The sequence below is a fragment of the Gymnodraco acuticeps genome, unplaced genomic scaffold, assembly GCF_902827175.1.
Source record: "Gymnodraco acuticeps unplaced genomic scaffold, fGymAcu1.1, whole genome shotgun sequence".
NCBI classification, from domain to species: domain Eukaryota; kingdom Metazoa; phylum Chordata; class Actinopteri; order Perciformes; family Bathydraconidae; genus Gymnodraco; species Gymnodraco acuticeps.
Window position 1 is genome coordinate 361803 of NW_022992339.1, and position 20228 is coordinate 382030.

The 20228-nt window shown below is 41.2% G+C and overlaps 2 protein-coding genes across 8 annotated transcripts in view; one reads left to right on the plus strand and one right to left on the minus strand.

Moving 5' to 3' along the window:
- Positions 1-2816: 2816 nt before the first annotated feature.
- tmed4 (transmembrane p24 trafficking protein 4) lies at positions 2817-8898 on the minus strand. The gene is made up of 5 exons (XM_034208665.1): positions 8640-8898; positions 7949-8049; positions 7735-7860; positions 5330-5476; positions 2817-4673 (listed from the first exon to the last, which is right to left on the minus strand). The coding sequence occupies exons 1-5, from the start codon at positions 8776-8778 to the stop codon at positions 4524-4526; spliced, it is 663 nt and encodes a 220-aa protein (XP_034064556.1). The 5' UTR covers positions 8779-8898; the 3' UTR covers positions 2817-4523.
- A 731-nt stretch (positions 8899-9629) lies between these two features.
- Positions 9630-20228, plus strand: part of ikbkg (inhibitor of nuclear factor kappa B kinase regulatory subunit gamma) — a 29252-nt gene continuing 18653 nt past the window's right edge. Inside the window, exons 1-8 of one of the 7 annotated variants that reach the window (XM_034208658.1) lie at positions 9630-9993; positions 11414-11554; positions 12310-12575; positions 15622-15696; positions 15779-15880; positions 16369-16554; positions 19844-19905; positions 20150-20197. In XM_034208658.1, the coding sequence (XP_034064549.1) occupies positions 11416-11554; positions 12310-12575; positions 15622-15696; positions 15779-15880; positions 16369-16554; positions 19844-19905; positions 20150-20197 (878 nt within the window). In that variant the 5' untranslated portion in view covers positions 9630-9993; positions 11414-11415. The remainder of the gene's footprint in view (positions 9994-11413; positions 11555-12309; positions 12576-15621; positions 15697-15778; positions 15881-16368; positions 16555-19843; positions 19906-20149; positions 20198-20228) is intronic. The other 6 variants (XM_034208659.1, XM_034208660.1, XM_034208661.1 and 3 more) reach the window with 6 other exon arrangements.

Consider the following 20228-nt stretch of genomic DNA (forward strand, 5'->3'; position numbering starts at 1 on the left):
GCATGGGTGTAGGAAGTATCCTCAATGTGAGTGGGACAATTTGACAGGGGGTGTGGGCGGCTGGTGGAACTCACCTCCTCTGGGGGGGTCCGGGGGCATGCTCCCCCGGGAAGATTTGTTTTTAAATATTGAAGTTAAAAGCATCAATCTGCTGCACTTTGAGAGCAACATTAGGAGATCTATGGATACATCTCTCATCACCCATATGTAACAGAACTGTTAACAGATTTACTTTTTCTTTATGGATATTTTGCAAATCACACCTGTATTTTTGTGTTACTGTCCTATAGTATGAGTTGGAATTATTTCATATCTGTGATTTTCTTATTTTTTATAACTATAATGATCGGTGTGCCTTGGAAATACGTGTAACCCTTTATATCAGTTGTGCACCATAATGGTGTAAATACAGCCTATCTACCAATTGGATCAAATATAAAAGTCAGCCGAATTAGTGTTGATACTGCAAGGAGACGCATTGTGTGAAAAGAAATGTAAGATGTTGCTTAATTGCTGATATATTTATGATCCACGTCACGTTTTCAGTGTTGGCGGCAGTTCTTCCTGTTTGTCTATAAGTCTTCTCATCAGGGCTCTATAAATAGAGAACTACGGCAGATATGTAATATTTAATGCAGCCGAACCGTGTATTACAATGCCGTTATGTGATGACTTTGAAAGAGAAATGCAAGCACACTCGGAATAAAGTATTATTTTATTTTAAAAAAATGTTTTCGGATTTCACATCGCATAAACACCATTTCCCAACGTGTATTGCGGCTAAACCATCGAATCACCGAGCTGAGGATCTTGCCTACGACTGTTTCCGGTATTGTATGGATGTATTTTGTTATACACACATTCCTTCACATTTACATTTTAATTTACATTAAAGTATTTCGTGATGCCTTCTAAAATGTTTTTAAATATAACTACGGTTCTAGTTGAAGAGTTTGTAAATTAACATGAACCAAAGCTGTTGCCTGGCAACGCAATCGCACAACGTCACGTCCGTTAATTCCACATCCACACACATGGATTAACATCGATTTAATACATTAATGTAGCCTTTGTTTCTGCTAAAAGAGGTGTCGACCCGCTGGGGCAACAAGAAAATCGGCGTAATCGAGTGTGACTATTAAAAAATAAATCATTATTATATTAATATTGACAATAACAACCGACCGTCGGGCAGAGTCCTGCACGGGTCTGATTTTCAAGACCCGCTCCCGCCCCGCAACGTGCAATACCGAACCCGCCCCGCTATCCGCACATATTGCCAATTATTTCCGCAACCCGACCCGACCCGTCGGCACAAGATCTGCAACCCGACCCGAACCCGCATATATATGAGCAGTGAAAACGTGCAATTAACACACGCAGTTGCATATTTGTCTCAAAAAGCATGGGATGTTGGTTATTTTCTCCCTCTAGGATGACACCAAAAGCCTCACAGACGTTGGATTTCGCTCTTGAGGAAGTGTTATTGAAAATGCTGTAGGCCTACCCGTGGGTACCCGACCCGATGCAGGACTCTGCCGTCGGGGTAGCATTTTCTTGGCATTTCCGGGTAGGCTATATCTCCACTGGTTGGGCTATGTTAACAATACCGTGTAACTGTCACGTTTGAAGGGGACGAAATCGTGACATCTTCACGTCTCCCAGCATGGTAAATCGTCACATTTTCACGTCTTGCTGTGATACCGGGTTGTTCAGATGCCTTTGAGAGGTCCTAGTTATGGCTGTTATTGGATTAATTGTTAATGTGATTAATGCCGTTAAGTTATCTTATCTCACTCATTAGGGGTACAGGGAGTATCCCAACAGTGCGACCAAACCTCCGGCCCCCAGCCCGGAGAAAACCGCCAAGAGCGTCGGCCAAGAAGATGCAGCACCTGACCGTGTCCAACCCGTGAGGAGCCGCTCTGAGGTCCTGGAGGAGAGAACCACACTGAGGAGAGCAGTGGAGCACATCATTTCAGCCATGTGGAGCTGGATTGCAAAAATGGTTGCATAATTTGAACAGTGTAATTGCCTAATCCTCTTCACTTTTTTGTGTGCCCTTGTTACCCTTTTAAGCATTAAAAAGCGACATTCAGTAAAGAACTAGTTGTAGCCTACCTTCTTTTTTTTTTTTTTTTTTTTTTAAAGTTGTGTGTTACTAACCTGTAGTGCTCTAACTTCCGTCCTTCAAGATAACTGGCAAAGACACAAATGTAGAAAACACGATGACATCTGGAAAAGATGAGTAAAGATTTGTTTGAATGTGTCATGATATTTTACCTTTCCAGTCCAACATGTGACTTCTGAAAGAGTGTGTCCCACACAGTACAATGTACCGTTTTTGTTGTACAGATGAAACAAAGACTTGATTTAATAAATCATTTATCCCTTTATAATTAATGACACATAGTATTGTGTGTTTCACATTGTTTCTTATGGTGTTCCAGATCTCTATTCTTGATATGAACGAGAGCGAACCTGGAGAAAGAGTTTTGTTTGTGTAGGTCTTGTGTTTTTGCGTTATTGCAGATGAACGAGTGAATCTATGCAAAGTGGTGTTCCTGTTTTCAGTGGATTTTACACTGCAGCTATATTCGCAGTGGATTCTGTCACAAGGTCAGTGTGTTGTCCTGTCTCCATGAAAAGTGCTTTTACTGTCAGTGATCAAACTAAAAGATGATTCACGTGTGGTTGCTGTCTTAATGAGGCGTTGTTTGGGAGGTCAAAGATGAGCAATAAATGTTTTTGCTGAACGTTTCTGCCATTTTTCTTGTATTTGGCAAAGTGGCTCTAATAAAATCAAACACAGAAAGTTGTTTGGCCAAATTGTCTTTATTAAGTCATGGAGGTGACCACAGGGGAAATAAGAATATTTCAAGAGTGATAAATAAACAAAATAATTTAATGGCCGAAATTCGTCTTGTGAATTTCACTCTTATCTAGTCTTTGCATGTAAAAAAGAAAAGAAAGAACATAGAAGTACATTTGGCTTAAGCTCAGCTCTGAAACACAGGCTACAACTGCTCAATAAATACTGAAGAAACACAAACTGGAAAGACATTCAATCAGTGTAAAAGGCTTTAGAAAATCAACAGGACGGTCAATAGCTGTTATTTACAACAAACAGTCAATCCTGTTAAGAGACAAGTATCACAAACTATCTACACACCTGCTCAATGTGCAGGAGACTGAACTCCAGGGACAACAAAACTATATACAGTCAGGGAGTGTTAATTTGACCCTCCATTTCACATTCATAAACAATATAGGCTATTTGGAGGTAAGCAGATATTAAGGAGTTGTCAGAGTTTATTAATGTCCAGATTAGAAACTCTCCACTGGTATATAAACAAACATAATATGAAACCAGGGATTTCTAAAAATTATTTATTTATAAATATTAACTGTATTATTTGTATATATCTGCTTTACAAGTGAGTTTTTTTTTACTATAAATTAACGTTTTTTTAATATTAATAATAATTTATATTTCATTAATGATGAACTCAGTTTACTCACCAGTCAGGATTGCTTTCTTAAACATGAATTAACACGTCCTAAACGCTGCTGTGTTACTGTGTGTTGGAAGCCATTTATCAGGGGTTTATATACTGTGTATGCATGCTAAAAAAGAGTTATATAAATATCAAATTAACACGTGAGGAATTATGGCCAGTGAAATATTATTATTACCAGCGACCTAATGAATCCAGCTGAAAGCCTGTGGTTAGAACGTTATCAAACATGGAAATAGAAATATAGGCAATATTGACAGAAAACGGGCTACATAAAATAAAATATCAATAAACTTGTTTGCAACAGCTTAAACATTTTCATTGTTACATATCCACTGTGGTCTCTCACTCCTGTAAGACCTCATAAACATAACAAAGAAAAATGACGCTTCTGTGTCAAAAATAACAATAGCCAAAAAATGAATAATAACAACACAGTCCCCAGGATATATAACTGCTTTGTGAGTTTGCTCGTAGCATTTATGGCTGATATTAAAGGCATAGTGAGGATGTTTTGAGGGGGGGCTGTATGAGGTGCATATCCAGTCAGTGTCTTAGCTTCAGTTTGGAGAAACAGACGTGAGCAGCATCAGGACGCTAATGTACTGCTGTGGATAGGGGCAGCCTCCTTAGCACACATCTCTTTTAAATGCTAAATGTTTTATATTTTCATCAATTGACCTTACAGTCCTAGCTAATGCTACCAGACTCAATTGACAGAAACAGTCATTTAACTTTGCACAACACATGACTCCCCAGCTGGAATACATGACTCCCCAGCACTATATTGCTTTGTTTCTGTGCAGTTACTCCAGTGTGTTTCTCCTAACTGGGGGCATCATCCACCTGTAGACTGTGCACTGACTGTGGAGAAGTACCCCATATAACCCCCCCCTCTAACAGCCACAGCTCTCCCTTAACAACATGTGTCCTCCTGGATGTTTCTGGGCGGGCGTCCCTCCATCCGCTCGAGTCTGTCCAGCTGCCGCGTGGTGCAGACACACCTCAGACCAGCTTCTTGGCCTCAAAGAAGCTCTTGAGGTGCTTCATCTGCCAGATGCCGGTGACGATGAGGATGAGGGTCTGAGCGATGGACCACCACAGGACGCGCTGGTTGGTGCTCTCACTGGTCATGCGGAAGCGCTCCTCTCGATACTGCAGGAGACACCACACACAGTATGAGAGGGATTATTGTGGGCGGAACCAGTAGAGGGTTCCCTCTACTGAAAGTAGCTTTCCATTGGATTTCAGAATTTTGTAGAAATGAAGATGTTACAAACACATGATGATGATGATGATGATGATGCCAGCATGTTTTGTTCAACAGGATTATCTCCACATATTTTCACAACTTGTATGATTTTTTAAGCTTAAATGCGCTCGCCAGAAGTAAAAAGCTAACGTTAAGCTATGAAGGAACTACATCATGGTCACATGACTCCACGTCAACAACGCTAAGCTAAAAGCTGCTAATGTTTGTGTGACGATGTTCAGTAGTCTCATTTAGTATCTCGAACACTTGTTAGCAACCGACGACGCTTCAGATACTCACCAGTGGGAGATTTTATGTTGTAGAATATAACAACCACAGATCTTATTTTGAGCGTCAAACCAAAAACATAAATATTATATATATATATATATATTGTGTACTTAGTGAAGTTGTGTACCTAATAAAGTGGCCAGTGAGTGTATATTATAGAACAGCTGACTTGACAGTGGTAGAATGCTAAGTCATTTCCAAGTTTCTGTACCACTCTTGACCTCATCAACCTGGTAGATCCCATTACTCTGAGTATTTTTTTACTGACCCTCTGGTAGTTTTGCTCCTTTTGGATCTGCTCCACCTGGTCCAGCAGCTGTCGGGCTCTCAGCTGCAGCTCCGTCAGTTTGTCCTTCGCTGCGATCTCAGGGTAGTTGTTGGTGTGTTCTCCCACCTGAATATCCAGATGCACCCTCTGCAACATAGGAAATACACCATTCAGATCGACATACTTGTTTTCGTGAGAATTATAAGAAATATAAAAACTCAAGTTTCATCATCAGACGAATTTTGCATCATGAGAACTCAAAATAACTCAAGATTCAGACAACTCCTCCAAGATCACTGATGATTAAAGGCTTACAATGGCAACACCAAAACAAGAGGATGAGTAGGAAACTATTGAAACTCAATAAATCAAAAGTTAAAGATTAAATGGAAATTCCTGAGCACATGTGGCTTAAAAGTCTAACTATTGCTCTTTTAGCTTCTCACTGACCTGGAGATTTTGTGGGAAAAATCAGTATGGATTTTAATAACTGCTATACAAAAATCACAATGAACTGGGACCCTGGAGTGGAGTGCACCAGCTACAAGCTGGGCGTAACTCTACGTCCGACGTAGAACCGAAGGTTAAGACCAAACTAAAGTTATGACTAGTGCACCACTTAGACTTAAGCCCTGTATGCGTTGCGCCCGGGTGTAACTTTTACGCCTAGTATGGAGCAGGCGTAAATCGGAAAGACAGACTAGTATCCATAGTAACGTAAAACAGGCAAGAAGGATATTAACGATGGCAGGGCGTCTTGTTTACATGTTTAACAATGAAAGGGCATTAAGAAGAGAAAGAGTCGTCCGTGATCGAACAAACCCACTGGACATCTATTCAGACAGTGAACTGATGGAGAGGTTTCGTTTCGGCAGACAAGCCCTTTTTGATTTAATCGAGGAGATCTCCCCTCAACTCCAGCACGGATCAGATCGAAACGCTGCGCTCTCCCCAACCTTGCAGGTGCTGATTGCGCTCAGATTCAGAATTTGTTTGTGTTCCGCTCTCAATTTGACGGTCTCCACCTCCACACGAACGATTTCTTTCTCCGTCAGTTCCCGCTGTAGCTCTGACAAATCCCTCTTTCTCTTTCGGGGTGTGGCCATTTGGGATTCCCCTTGAGTCATCGCTGACGCTGTGGGTGTGGGAATTCCCTCTTCTCTGCGGTCCTCTGAGTCTGTAAAATGGTAAAATGGCGTTGCTTGGCAACAATTACTGTTTCGCGTGTATTCACGTGGACGCGCATCAGAAGACCAGGCGCAGCTACGCCCGAGACTAGTCAGGCTTGGTGCACTCGGTGTAAATTCGAATCACTACGTCGGAAGCCCGACGTTAGAGTTAAGCCCTACTTTTTTACGCCCAGCTGGTGCACTCCACTCCAGGAGTCTGCTGGATCTGCACTGGTGGACCATGCACACATGTTGGTATTGTATTCACCTTTTCTGCAGAAAGTACGACTTTTAATATCCAGAACGCTGAGTTTAAGTATTGGTGTTACCTGTTTATATCTCTGGATTTACTGATAACACATATAACATAACTTGTTCTCATGGTTTGTATGTATTTAACTAACACTGATACGATTTTTTTTTATGACTAACCACCTAGTTGACAGATGAATAGCACTGTAATTGTTGTGTATATCAGGGGTGTATTCATAGGTTTCTTGCAAATAAGTTATTAAGTATTAAAAAGCATTTTTTTTAAATTATAAATCGACTGAAGACATCTACGTCAACTAAGCCGTAAACAACAATTTAGTCAACGTATCAAAACAGAAGCCCTTAAAACATTTCTCTATCAGGTAAATGTTGCTTTTTGGTTTGTATTTGCACTCTGACTCTTGTGGGCGTACCCATCCTGTGCTTGATTGACAGCTCCCTCACTCCTGTTAGCTTTGTTGCACCTAGTTGGGCGGAACAAATAGCGCCCTGTCAGTCTTACTGCTAATGAGCCAGAATAACTGGAAACACATGTGGGGAGTGCAGGAATATTAAATAAATAGGAAAATGCTACTTTCTATTAGAGATCAGCACCATGTAAATGTTTTTGTAGGCTTTATTTTTTTGCAGTGCATTTAATGCAGACCAATCAAATATAAATGTGTTTCAAATGTCCACAGTGCAGCAGGAGGGAGTCTGTGAGGTCGATTGTAATCTGAGGTTAAATAAAGCCTAACACCTGGTCTGACCAGGACCTGGTTAGTCTGGATGGTTTAACGAGCGCGATAACATCAGGGCCCAGACTTTTTGCAATCTCCCTTATGAAACAGAATGATGTATTAAGCCCAGTTTTTGAAAGTTTGTACAAGTTAACATGCAGGATCTTATTCCCCATGAAAGTAATGTTGTACCATTTGTGAGAAGTACATTATTAAAACGGTTATAAAGTGACTGCGCTCATACCAGTTTTCCTCCTGCAAACAGAGCCATCTTGGTGGAGTTGGAGTGCAAACAGATCTGATGTTCTCCGGGAGTGTGTGAGGTGAAGGTGAACCGGCCGTCTGAGCCGTATTGTCGAGAGAGGATGATCTGGGAGAATTGTCAAATAAATGATTATATTGTAATGGAAGTATGTGTATGTGGGAGTGTCTCATTACACCGCCTCCTCTTTGCTTACCTTAGTATCTGGATCCTTGATCTCCACATGCATCCCCAGGCCGGGCGTGGCTGCCAGGAAGGAATCTGTCAGCTTGTCCCACAGCTGAGTCCTGTACTTTCCTGTCAGACCGGTAGAGCAACACACACACTGCTCAGCTCATCCAGTATGACCACTTTGCACCAGTACACAGCAGGATATAACTTTAACATGGTAAATGGGGGAATTCAACATAATGCAACAGAGCCAGAACATTTCCAAAGAAATATCAAAATTGTCACACTGTTTATAGCGAGTGTTACTTTTAGTAATGTAAAAGCCTACTTTCCTAGCTAGGGTTTGGATCACCATAAATACATCAGGGTTCTCTTCAAGCAGGTGCCCTTTTCTTATTTATCAGTAACCCTGTATCCGTCAGTGATAAGTAAACGAGTGCCTTCTGGCAAATATTAGTTTATATTTGAAATATAAACTCTGATGTAACTAAAGCTAAGGCTGGTCCAGATATTTTAAGCGAAGAAGAACTTATGAGGCCACAACATCTTACACAATCTTACAAAATCTACACTGTCATTTTTGTGACAAAATACTAAATAAAAAAACCTTTGGTCGATACAACAGTCATTTTCAATGAAGCATCTTTGATGGAGCCAGCTGTTCGCGTTAGCTTTAGCTAGCATCACGTCAAGCTAACGAGCCCCCAGCAGCTTACCAATAACCATTGTTTCGTCTGGAATTTCTTCTATGAAACATTTCTTCTCCGTCTCTCCTATGTGGAAATAAAGAGCGTGACTTGGATAAATCCAAGCTAATATTAAAACCACTCCAGCAGCAGGGGTAGCGAGCATCATGTAGCTTATTCACTTCACGCACATCAGCACAAGAAGCTATGATGGTGCAGCAACTGACGTCATCTCCCACTGCGGAAGAAGGAAGGGGATTTCCTGAGCCGTGTGCTCATTTTGCCCTCTAGAGTGCTTCTCAGGCAGCACTCAATTCCAAGTTGTATAACCCCGAGACCAGACCTGCCAACGGAACGGAACAAGTACATTTTATTTTTGTAATACACAGATCATTTTAATGAACAAGCAGCTGTGACAGCAGTCATAGTTTTAAGAAAAGGCTTTCAAACTACTAAAAATAAGAAAAATAACAAGAGAGATGAGTAGCCTTTGTCAGCTCCTTGATGAAGTCTCGGATGTGTTCGGGGAGATGATTAGTTTCAGTGGGATGGGGCAGCAAGGTTTTAGTCAATGTAATTCATGATTTTGGATACAGAAATGTTTTTTTATGCAATACATTTTTTGGGGGACATTTCAAATTCCCAAGAAGACTACATTTCCCACATGTTTACTTGGAATTACAGCAATATGACACCATTATTATTTGATTTGTTAAAGAAAATAAGGCAATAAAAAAAAAAATGGTATTTGTTAAATATTTTATTTTTGATTGTTATATTCTTATCATTTGTACTTCGTTTAGTTTGGTTGTTTTTACTTTGTGTGTGTACCCGTGATGTCAACATGTGTTGTGCATATAATGTAAAATGTACAGATATTTGTACCTTTGAAGAATAGTTTATTTGACACATTGTACTGTTAAGTGACTACAAAATATATGATGTTATCAATAATAATACAGTTTATGTTATTAACCCAACGCATAGTCGAGAGGAAATGTGCCTGAGAGGCTGGACTCGGGGTAAATAAACCATTAGTATTTCCTGAGCTAACAACACTCGTTCTGGCTTTGACAGATAACCTCAACAGACCTTAAACACCTACATTGTGTTAGGATAACATCACACAACTTGGGAGAATGCCTTTCTGAAGACACACACTACGGTGAAGTAGCTTGTTGTTTATGCCAGTCATCAATTGCCTCAGACATTGAAGCTTCTGGCTGCTACAATATCCTAGCTAGCTCATTAGCAGCATCGCTAGCTTTGTAGCATCAGCCAGCTTTCCAGCGGTGGCTGAACAGATCCGCTCACAAACAGGCTGAATGTGAGTAACAGCTTGCTGACCTGGTACCCGGACACACACCCTGAACAAGAAGAGAGGGTAAGAGCACAGGACAACAGTTACTGACACATTTATGACCTGTCTTAATGCGGGGGATAAAACAACATTGTTTATTATAGCTCTCATTGTAAGCTAATATAAATGTGATTCTGGTCGTGTCAGCAGTTGAGGTTGATGGTGGTTTTATTTAGGCTAATTAATCAAATATATAAAATAAGCTATGTGTTTCAGTCGACCTCTTGCCTCATGGTATTAGTATGACGTAATGTTTTTGTCCTCCTCACTGATACCTGTATGTAGGTTATACTGCACAAAGCAGGAAGAGACAAACTACAGGAGCGAGCCTTTATACCTTAGCCTGTGAACGGCCTGATGGGACCACCACCACTCAGACATAAGGGATTTGGGAGAGGGCTGGTATTGAAAGAGAAAGTAACTGCAGCATGCCGCCGGACGGTGAGGCGTGGCGTGTCACCATGTGTTCCCTCCCTCTCTGCGGGTGGGGGGTGATTCAGGGTAGCAGATATTATGTTTAATACAATATGAGATAAATCGTGCACTTTTACTCCACTAAATACATTGAATAGCTTTAGTTATATAGATTAATGATAAACAATAGGATCAACACTTAAATAAATACTTTAGATACACCTGGATTCAATTCACATTAGTTGAAATCAGTTCCACCTTTACCAGATTTGAGAACACTTTAATGATCAACAATTATAAAACATATATTATTCTGAAATGGACCAATCTGCACAATGACTACTTTTACTTTTCCTACTGTAAGTATATTTAGATGTCAAAACTGTTGTACTTTTACTTGAGTAACATTTTTAATACAGGACCTTTACTTGTAAACAATTTGGTATGTCTACTTCTACATAATGCAGATCTGAGTACATCTCCCACCTCTGGGTAGGGGTCAGGTTAAGCATAACACTACAACTACTGGTTGTTATGGGAAACAGTTGGGTTAATCAATTATAAAACATTCACAGAACCTTTTACATTTATATTTAATTTAATATGCTATTCCTTGCATACTTAATGTGAGTAACATCCTACTTTTATTTATTCTTAGCTTTAATTGGCCGTTCGTGGTGTTAGAGAGATAATCTACAGATTTGTATCTTTCACTTTCAATACTATGTATACGTTTTACTTTTTAGTTCTGTTTTATTTTTATTTTGAGATGTTCATATTATATGTTTATGTTTGTTTATTATCTACTCTTTTTCATTTTCACATTATGTGCAATGCCTTGTTCACATGCTGCTGTGATGGAAACATATCCCAAATCGGGATCAATAAAGTCAATCTAGTCTAATCGTGTAAAGGGAAAGCACACAGACAGAGAGACTCCAGAGGCCTCAACACTACACAGGCATTGGTATTCGAGCAAAGGTCTAATGAGGTGTGTATGAATATATAATAATCTGTAGTTTTTCTACAGGGATGGTGCAGCCACAGCCTGATGGCCCGATGCAGTGGGACATGCCGGGAGAAGAGATTGGCGGGACCCTCAGGGTCCCCCCGGAGCTGGCCTCCAATGAGGTGGTGACCAGGCTGCTGGGAGATAACCAGCAGCTAAGAGGTAGATGCATTTCCACTATTCAAATGTGTACGGGTGGATGCAAATGATTCTTTTTGTTTTGTTTGTATTTATTTATCAGTGTACTTTCACCAGAAAATTATTATTATTACTATTAATATTATAAGATTGTGTAATCGTTTTTAAATTCCATTATTTGTGTACCTTTTTAGTTGGATGCTTTTATTTATTTGTTGCCCTGCACTCCTGAAATTCTTGAGTAGTAGTTTGTAACTTTGTTTTGAAATTTAAAAAAATCTATTAATAATTTGCTTTTCTTATTTATATAATTACTATGTACTTTGTGGGGGAAACTTCTGTGTAGCAATGCAGTGGGAGTCACCCACTCAAAAGAGACACGGGGACACTGATGGTTTATTTAGGAGCTTCGGCCGGAGAATTCACAAAACAAGTCACGAGTCAGAGGTTCTGACTTCACGGTAGAGTTGCCACGTCAATTCTGAAGAATTCTACCCCAGACCCGTGTGTTTAGTTCAGAGAGAATAATCAACATTGTGCATAACAAGATAGAATGATAACACCTCTATCAGCTGACGCCAACAGGCAGGAACAGGGAGACAAAACACTGAGAGCACAGCAGCCAAGGTTACAGGTGCCTGTGCTCAGTCAGGACAGTATGAGCTGATACACTGGGTCAAAGTTATGGGCCTTGGAAATTATTTCCCCAACATACTTGATTTATAGCTTTTGTTGAAACGTTGTATCTCTCCTTTCCCCTCCCCCCTGCTGTCCTCCAGAGGCCCTGCAGCGCAGCAACCTGGCCCTCCGTCAGCGCTGTGAGGAGATGGAGGGATGGCAGCAGAGGACCAGAGGGGAGCGAGAGTTTCTCAGCTGTCGTTTCCAGGAGGCCAGGGCCCTTGTGGAGAGGCTGGCCCAGGAGAACCACTCCCTGCAGAGTCTGGTGAACGGGTCGGCCCCCTCCTCCACCCACTGCTGCAGCTCCAGCCAGACCGAGGAGCTGCAGGCGCGCCAGGTCCGGAGCAGGCCGCTGGACGGACCGCAGGTAGGCTCAGAGATTCTGTTTCCTCATATTCATACTTGATTGATTATTCCATTACATCTGAGCAAACAAGTGTCATTGTTACACAGCTTCCATTGTTATTGTTATCTTTATAATCATTTGTTGGAATGTGTTAAACTTTTTTTATGTACACAAAAGTACGGTGGCCCTGAAGTCAAAACAACATTTCACAAAACACTACAGCATTTCACAAAACACTTCAAAATGTCAACTTTTACGGAAAGGGTATTCCTTTAGGGAGAACACTTCTTGTTTGTGATTGGACAGAGCCAGCCAGAGAAGCACTGCTGTGATTGGTTGTTTTTGCTGCCAGTCAAGAAATGGCGCTTCGTGATTGGTCAGCACCCGACAGCGCCACTTATTTCCTGTTTGGTACTATTCAGCTGTTTCTGGACAAATTATAAACTGAGTTGGAAAGAATGGAAGAAGAGACGGAAATCTTAAGGGAATCTTTTAACAGCGGATATACATATGATGTTATCCTCAACATGCTGTCAACCCATCACCACATCAACATGTCCCAAAACATCAGCCGTTAGCAGTTAGCACTCAGAGCTCACAGCTCCTCATATCTGTTGAGAAACTAGACAAAAGTTAAACAAGTACAAACCACAGACTGTCTGTGTCATGGAGAATACAGTCCTTGGTTTATTTATGTCTGTATGACGTTGTTGTGAGTGTGGACGGAGCAGCTACAGGTTAGTTTAGCCTGATGGATCCATTTAGACAACACGCATTTTAAAAGGTTTTTCGCCTGCCGTCTGTCTGCAGACTTGTCACAGCATTAATTCATGGTTTCTACTAACCGTTATCAGTAGGTTGTTACTTCGGCATCATTTTGAGACGTGTATTACAATTAAATCACGGTCAAATATGTTAATTTTGTTGTAGTTGGTATCTACCATAATATTTACATGAAGATAAGCCCCGAAATATTCGCATCACTCTAATCGCTGGAGTTTCACCGCGGCTGTCAGCTGTGTTTACTCCTATCATTCAAACAGGAGGACTCGCTGGAGAGGGGGTGGGGCTTATATCCATGCAAATACTATGGTAGATGCCAATATTTTACCGTGATTGAATTGTAATACACGTTTCAAAATGATGCCGAAGTAACTACATACTGATACCGGTTAGTAAAAACCATGAATTAATGCTTTGACAAGTCTGCAGACAAATGTGTGAGGCCGGTTGGATGTGCTGCCAAATTCTCTGAAACGCCTTTGGAGACGGCTTATGGTAGAGAGATGAACATTCAATTCGCGGGCAACAGCTCTGGTGGACATTCCTGCTGTCAGCATGCCAATTGCACGCTCCCTCAAAACTCGAGACATCCGTGGCATTGTGCTGTGTGATAAAACTACACATTTTAGATCTGGCCTTTTATTGTGACCAGATTTAACAGAGAACGCTTGTGACACAGGGATCTTATTTTTTGTTTTCAACTAAGAAGCATTAGATCTGTGGACAGACAAACATTTATGACACTTACATGTTTTGTTCAGATAGATAATCTCAACATATTGATGCCACTTTTAATGTTTGAAGTGGCGTGGTTTGCAATTAGCCGTGCCAAACAGAAATTGGAACTTTTTTCTCCCCAGGAAAGTACCTTCTCTCTAGCAGGGACTGAAAAGGTGGGAAAAGTTCTCATGAACTAAGTTCTCTTTTTGGTGTGAACCAAAGGCGGCGCGTGAGGCTCAGGTTTGGGAAGGCTAAAAAACTTTTTTTACCTGACGCTGCCCGCCTCCGGCGTCTATAGAAAAGAGATCAACTCAGTGAAAGCACCGCCTGCTGACCGATCAGAGCTCAGTGTGCAGAGTTGAAATCTATCAAGTCATATTACAGGAAAAAGGAAATGCAGTTTAAACTGCCGTATGCAGAGAAGACGCCGACGTGTCGCACTTATCATTCATATCACACTGACATCACATCATCAATCAGATCATCGATTATATAATATCATAATATATCATATATGTCCTTATCTGAGTCAGCTGAGCCGTATCTGGCCGTGCAACACTCACAGTGTCACATATACTGTATGCAGAAGTATTATTTTAAGCAACACATTAGGTTGACGAAACACTCGAGTCAAATGTAATTAAAGTCAGATCCCCTCGTGTCTTAGATGGGGGAGTGATATCATAAACCTGTTGTACGCTTTCAAACACTCGGTAGTTTATTTATTTTTTAACCAGTTGTTCTGTATTCTACTTGCAGATGCAACTATGTGGCTTGTATCCTGGATTATATGTTTAAGTCATCATGGATGTTTAAAGTTCATATTTGTCTAATATTAGTTTACTTTTCATTAATGAAGTATGACACTGCGCTGTCAGTACACTTGTCCCTGTTTGTGATTGGTCAAATGTAGCTAACCCCGCCCCTTTCACGTGAACGTGTTCTCAGCTGGAGAGAGAAACCCTGGCTTGATTTACCGAGTTGATAACCAGCGCCGTAGGACCGTTTAGCGAGATCTCGTTTGTTAGGGTTAGTTAAGATAACTCAAGCATATCCAGGGTCTGTTGAACTGGCTTCGTGGTACAGGGCACAGGTGGCTGCATAGCAGCGCTAATGTCAAAGACACAAACATTATACATTATATTTTAGTTTGACCAGGATGTGACAAAAATATTTGGGAAGGCTTAGCCTACCCTAGCCTACAGCACCCGCCGCCCCTGGTGTGAACGCAAAATCCCAGGAACTATCGGAACTAAAAGGGAAAAGTACTCCAGTGTGAAAGCACCTATTGTTTTCAATGGTGGAAGAAGTACTCATACCTATACTTATATATCATAGTTTAATTATTTGTTAATTTACATTTTGTAATAGCTAATAACCTGAATCTATAAAATAACTAGTAACACATTTTGTCTGAGTAAAACGTAAAATATTGGCTTCCAAATTGTAGTGGAGTAGAAGTATTAAGTAGCATAACATAAAAATACTCAATTAAAGTAAAATACAAGTGCCTCAAAAAGTACAATACTTGTACTTCACTACATTACTCCACTGCTTGTTTCAGACACTTGATCAGCGGGAGAAGAAGCGAGTGGAAGAGACAGATCAGAACACACAGACCATGCCGCCTCGCAGCCTGGTAGGAGTTCTGACTGTTGTTTGATGGAGTTTTGATTGAGTTTGTGTATCTTCATCTAACGAGTATGTCCATGTGTGTCTAGGGCGATGCGAGTGTGCATAGCTCCTTGAGTAGCGCCCTCCCCTCTCCCTCCTCCTCCCTTTCAGAGGTATGGGGGGAGAAAGTGGGCATGAAAGATGGCCAGGTGAGCATGCTCACTGCATCCCCTCCCCATCCCCCCAATCCGATGCCTGACACCTAATCTTTGGCCCTCACCCCAAGTTTAATGCTTCACCTCACCTTTGTTTTTATGCTTTTAGACAGACAAATGACCTAAAATACAGAACCTGATGCCCCATGCATCTTTTATCAAAGTCACTGGACAATATAGATCTGTAGGTCGCAATGTATTTTACTTATATTTCCAAGCAGGAGCATCTGATTGAATGCTAGTCGGACTCCAGAAATGCCTCCACTTTAAATCTAATCAAACGAGTGATTCCTCTTTTAAATCCCTCTCTGTCTCCTCACTTTGTGTTCTCTCACATCTTGGTGTAGTTCCACATTGTGCTTGGTGTGACTCTTGCTGCCCAGGGGAAAGAGTTCTGTCTCTGTCCATTCCCTCCTGTTACCTCCCCTATCTCCCTGCACCCTTTCATCCCCCGTTCATTCACTTCCTGTCTCTCTCCGCAGCCTGTGGAAGGTTCAAACGATTTCCTCCAGTTGCTGAAGAGCCACAAAGAGAAACTGGAGGAAGGGATGAGAGATCTGAAGAGGAAGAATGAAGAGCTGGAGAGGGAGAGGGAGGAGGGGGAGAAAGAGAGAGAGCGCATGCGGCGCTACTTTGACCAGATGTGGAACAAACTGGCCCAGCCACAGGTAACACAGTCATCCAATCACAGGCCTTATACACAGGATCCAGAAGTTCAGATGTAAGGGTAGACATGAGAAAGTACAGCAATAACTAGAAAGTGCAGATCGCCGTCAGCTGTCTGAATGTATACTGACCCAAAATCTAAATGTTTTTTCACTTTGAAATCATCTATAGTTGCAAAATATGTAATGTTGAGGAAAGACATTATTTATTTTGCTAAAACTATAGAAAAAGTCACACTAGTCTCCACTGTTCCAGCAATGACTAACTAGTTGGAAAGGAATACTCTCCTAATGCGCTGAGATAGATTTAAAAACAAGCTGCAGGCTCACGCTGCTCATCCCCACTTGTTCCTTCTTTGGCTGCTGAGGAGACAGGAGGGCTTGCGTTTGTTGAAAGCAGACTTTTATTATTTTAAAAGACAAATGAGTTTTTGTAGTTTCCTTAGCTGTAAGTCAAACACTGAGAAAGCATCCGGTTAAGAGAAGTGAGCACAGAGACAGGCTGGACACTGCAGACAGTGAACTGCTGTAATGCATCGCTCTGGGAATTGCGCCCTGTCAATCTCCATCCAATAGAAATGCGTGTTTTTGTTACTGACAGGATCAGATGGTTATTTTAGTGTTTGACAAGGAATAACTGTGTCTCGCTCTTTGTGAAGTCTTGTTCCTAAATCTCTTGAGATGCGAAGTCAGTGAGAGTTGGTTCAGTGTTTGTTGTTTTGGACATCAGAAAGCGTAGTTTTAAATACATCCTGAGGGAAGGCTGTGCATAGATCAGACATTCAGCTGTCTGTGAATGTCTCCATGCCTAATACAGTGGTGCAGTGTTGACGTCTTCCGTAGGCCGACCCAGAAGTTACATCAACGGCTTTTTCCATTGGATTTTGGAATATTGCACAAAATAATCTCTGGGGCAAACACACATTTATGATACCTATGCATTATCAGCAGGATTATCTTCATATACAGTGGGGCAAAAAAGTATTTAGTCAGCCACCAATTGTGCAAGTTCTCCCAATTAAAAAGATGAGAGGCCTGTAATTTTCATCCTAGGTATACCTCAACTATGAGAGACATAATAGGGGAAAAGAATCCAGAAAATCACATTGTCTGATTTTTAAAGAATTTATTTGCAAATTATGGTGGAAAATAAGTATTTGGTCAATAACAAAAGTTCATCTCAATACTTTGTTATATACCCTTTGTTGGCAATGACAGAGGTCAAACGTTTTCTGTAAGTCTTCACAAGGTTTTCACACACTCTTGCTGGTATTTTGGCCCATTCCTCCATGCAGATCTCCTCTAGAGCAGTGATGTTTTGGGGCTGTCGCTGGGCAACACAGACTTTCAACTCCCTCCAAAAATGTTCTATGGGGTTGAGATCTGGAGACTGGCTAGGCCACTCCAGGACCTTGAAATGCTTCTTACGAAGCCACTCCTTCGTTGCCCGGGCGGTGTCTTTGGGATCATTGTCATGCTGAAAGACCCAGCCACGTTTCATCTTCAATGCCCTTGCTGATGGAAGGAGGTTGTCACTCAAAATCTCACGATACATGGCCCCATTCATTCTTTCCTTTACACGGATCAGTCGTCCTGGTCCCTTTGCAGAAAAACAGCCCCAAAGCATGATGTTTCCACCCCCATGTTTCACAGTAGGTTTGGTGTTCTTTGGATGCAACTCAGCATTCTTTCTCCTCCAAACACGTCTAGTTGAGTTTTTACCAAAAAGTTCTATTTTGGTTTCATCTGACCATATGACATTCTCCCAATCCTCTTCTGGATCATCTAAATGCTCTCTAGCAAACTTCAGACGGGCCTGGACATGTACTGGCTTAAGCAGGGGGACACGTCTGGCACTGCAGGATTTGAGTCCCTGGCGGCGTAGTGTGTTACTGATGGTAGCCTTTGTTACTTTGGTCCCAGCTCTCTGCAGGTCATTGACTAGGTCCCCCTGTGTGGTTCTGGGATTTTTGCTCACCGTTCTTGTGATCATTTTGACCCCACGGGGTGAGATCTAGCCCCAGATCGAGGGAGATTATCAGTGGTCTTGTATGTCTTCCATTTTCTAATAGTTGCTCCCACAGTTGATTTCTTCACACCAAGCTGCTTACCTATTGCAGATTCAGTCTTCTCAGCCTGGTGCAGGTCTACAATTTTGTTTCTGGTGTCCTTTGACAGCTCTTTGGTCTTGGCCATAGTGGAGTTTGGAGTGTGACTGTTTGAGGTTGTGGACAGGTGTCTTTTATACTGATAACGAGTTCAAACAAGTGCCATTAATACAGTTAACGAGTGGAGGACAGAGGAGGCTCTTAAAGAAGAAGTTACAGGTCTGTGAGAGCCAGAAATCTAGTTTGTTTGTAGGTGACCAAATACTTATTTTACAGAGGAATTTACCAATTAATTCATTAAAAATCCTACAATGTGATTTCCTGGATTCTTTCCCCCCATTCTGTCTCTCATAGTTGAAGTGTACCTAGGATGAAAAGTACAGGCCTCTCTCATCTTTTTAAGTGGGAGAACTTGCACTATTGGTGGCTGACTAAATACTTGTTTGCCCCACTGTATTAACACTGCTTTGTGATTTTTTTTTAAATGCAACCACTTTCTAGATCTGTTATGGACACTGGCATAAGAAATATCAGAATCAGAACCAGAATCTGGTTTATTGCCAATTAGGTTTACACATACGAGGAATTTGCATTAGTATGAACGGTGCAAACAAAGACACAGAAAGAGGAATGGGTTGTAGAAAAGCAACAAAATTGTTCTATTATAAAAACAATTTAAAGACTATTATAAGAAATAAAGACAATATTTACACAAAATATAAATTCACAAAAGACTACATCAAGGTACAGTAAAAATATCACAAATTTAAAGTTTTAAAAGTGTGTGTGTAGGAGCCAAAATGCTTTTTGGCCATTGTTTATTGTTTCTATTAAATCATCATTTGTTTACACCACAATTATTCACTTCCGGCATCCACACCTGCCTGTGTTTAAGGTATTTAGTCCAGCTGTTGTGTTCTGGGTTGGTGTGGAAGGAGAATGGGGGTGATTTGTTTCGGATACCTTTTGTTGATCGTATAGTTCTACTCTGGTTATTGTTGTTTTTCTTTCTTATTTAAACATTCTGAAATGTAAACTAAGGACAGACTGCTTATTGGGAGCTAGTCACAATGATTAGCCAAGTTTAGCCTCTTCTGTGACATCATTTATTGAAAGTTTTGTCGCTAAAGTGTGTGTAAATGAAATGTAATGTTGTGTTAAAGTTTTGTGTGAATGTTTTACAGGCAGTCAATGTTTCTGACGAGGCTGCCCAACATCGCTCTGAGGCACAGCACTCCTCGGACTGGTAAGAGACATTTCTCTTCCTGGTACAAAATACTGAATTGCATTGTGTGAAACTAACGACACTAAAGTGAATTTCTGTGTTAACCGAGTCGTCATGAGCCGCGTTTGGGCTGGGTGCTGTTGAATTAGTCTAACTGTACTGTGTATGTGCAGGAAACAGCATGCCTTTTTTGTTTCTGCATTTCTTCTGCTTAATACAAGGCTGATGTCTTCCTCCTCCTTCCTCTCTCTGTTCCCTTCTCCAGCTCTAGCCTGGCTAAACTCACAGAGCAGCTTCAGGCCACACAGGGCAGGTGAGCCCACAGCTCTGTGTGGCTTCTTTCA

Bases quoted from the DNA above. Each gene is read 5' to 3' on its own strand.
- tmed4 (XM_034208665.1), bottom strand. From the start codon at position 8,778: ATGATGCTCGCTACCCCTGCTGCTGGAGTGGTTTTAATATTAGCTTGG. The intron at 8,050-8,639 runs GTAAGCTGCTGG...CCGGTCTGACAG, and splicing joins AGACGAAACAATGGTTATTG to GAAAGTACAGGACTCAGCTG. The intron at 7,861-7,948 runs GTAAGCAAAGAG...CAATTCTCCCAG, and splicing joins TCAAGGATCCAGATACTAAG to ATCATCCTCTCTCGACAATA.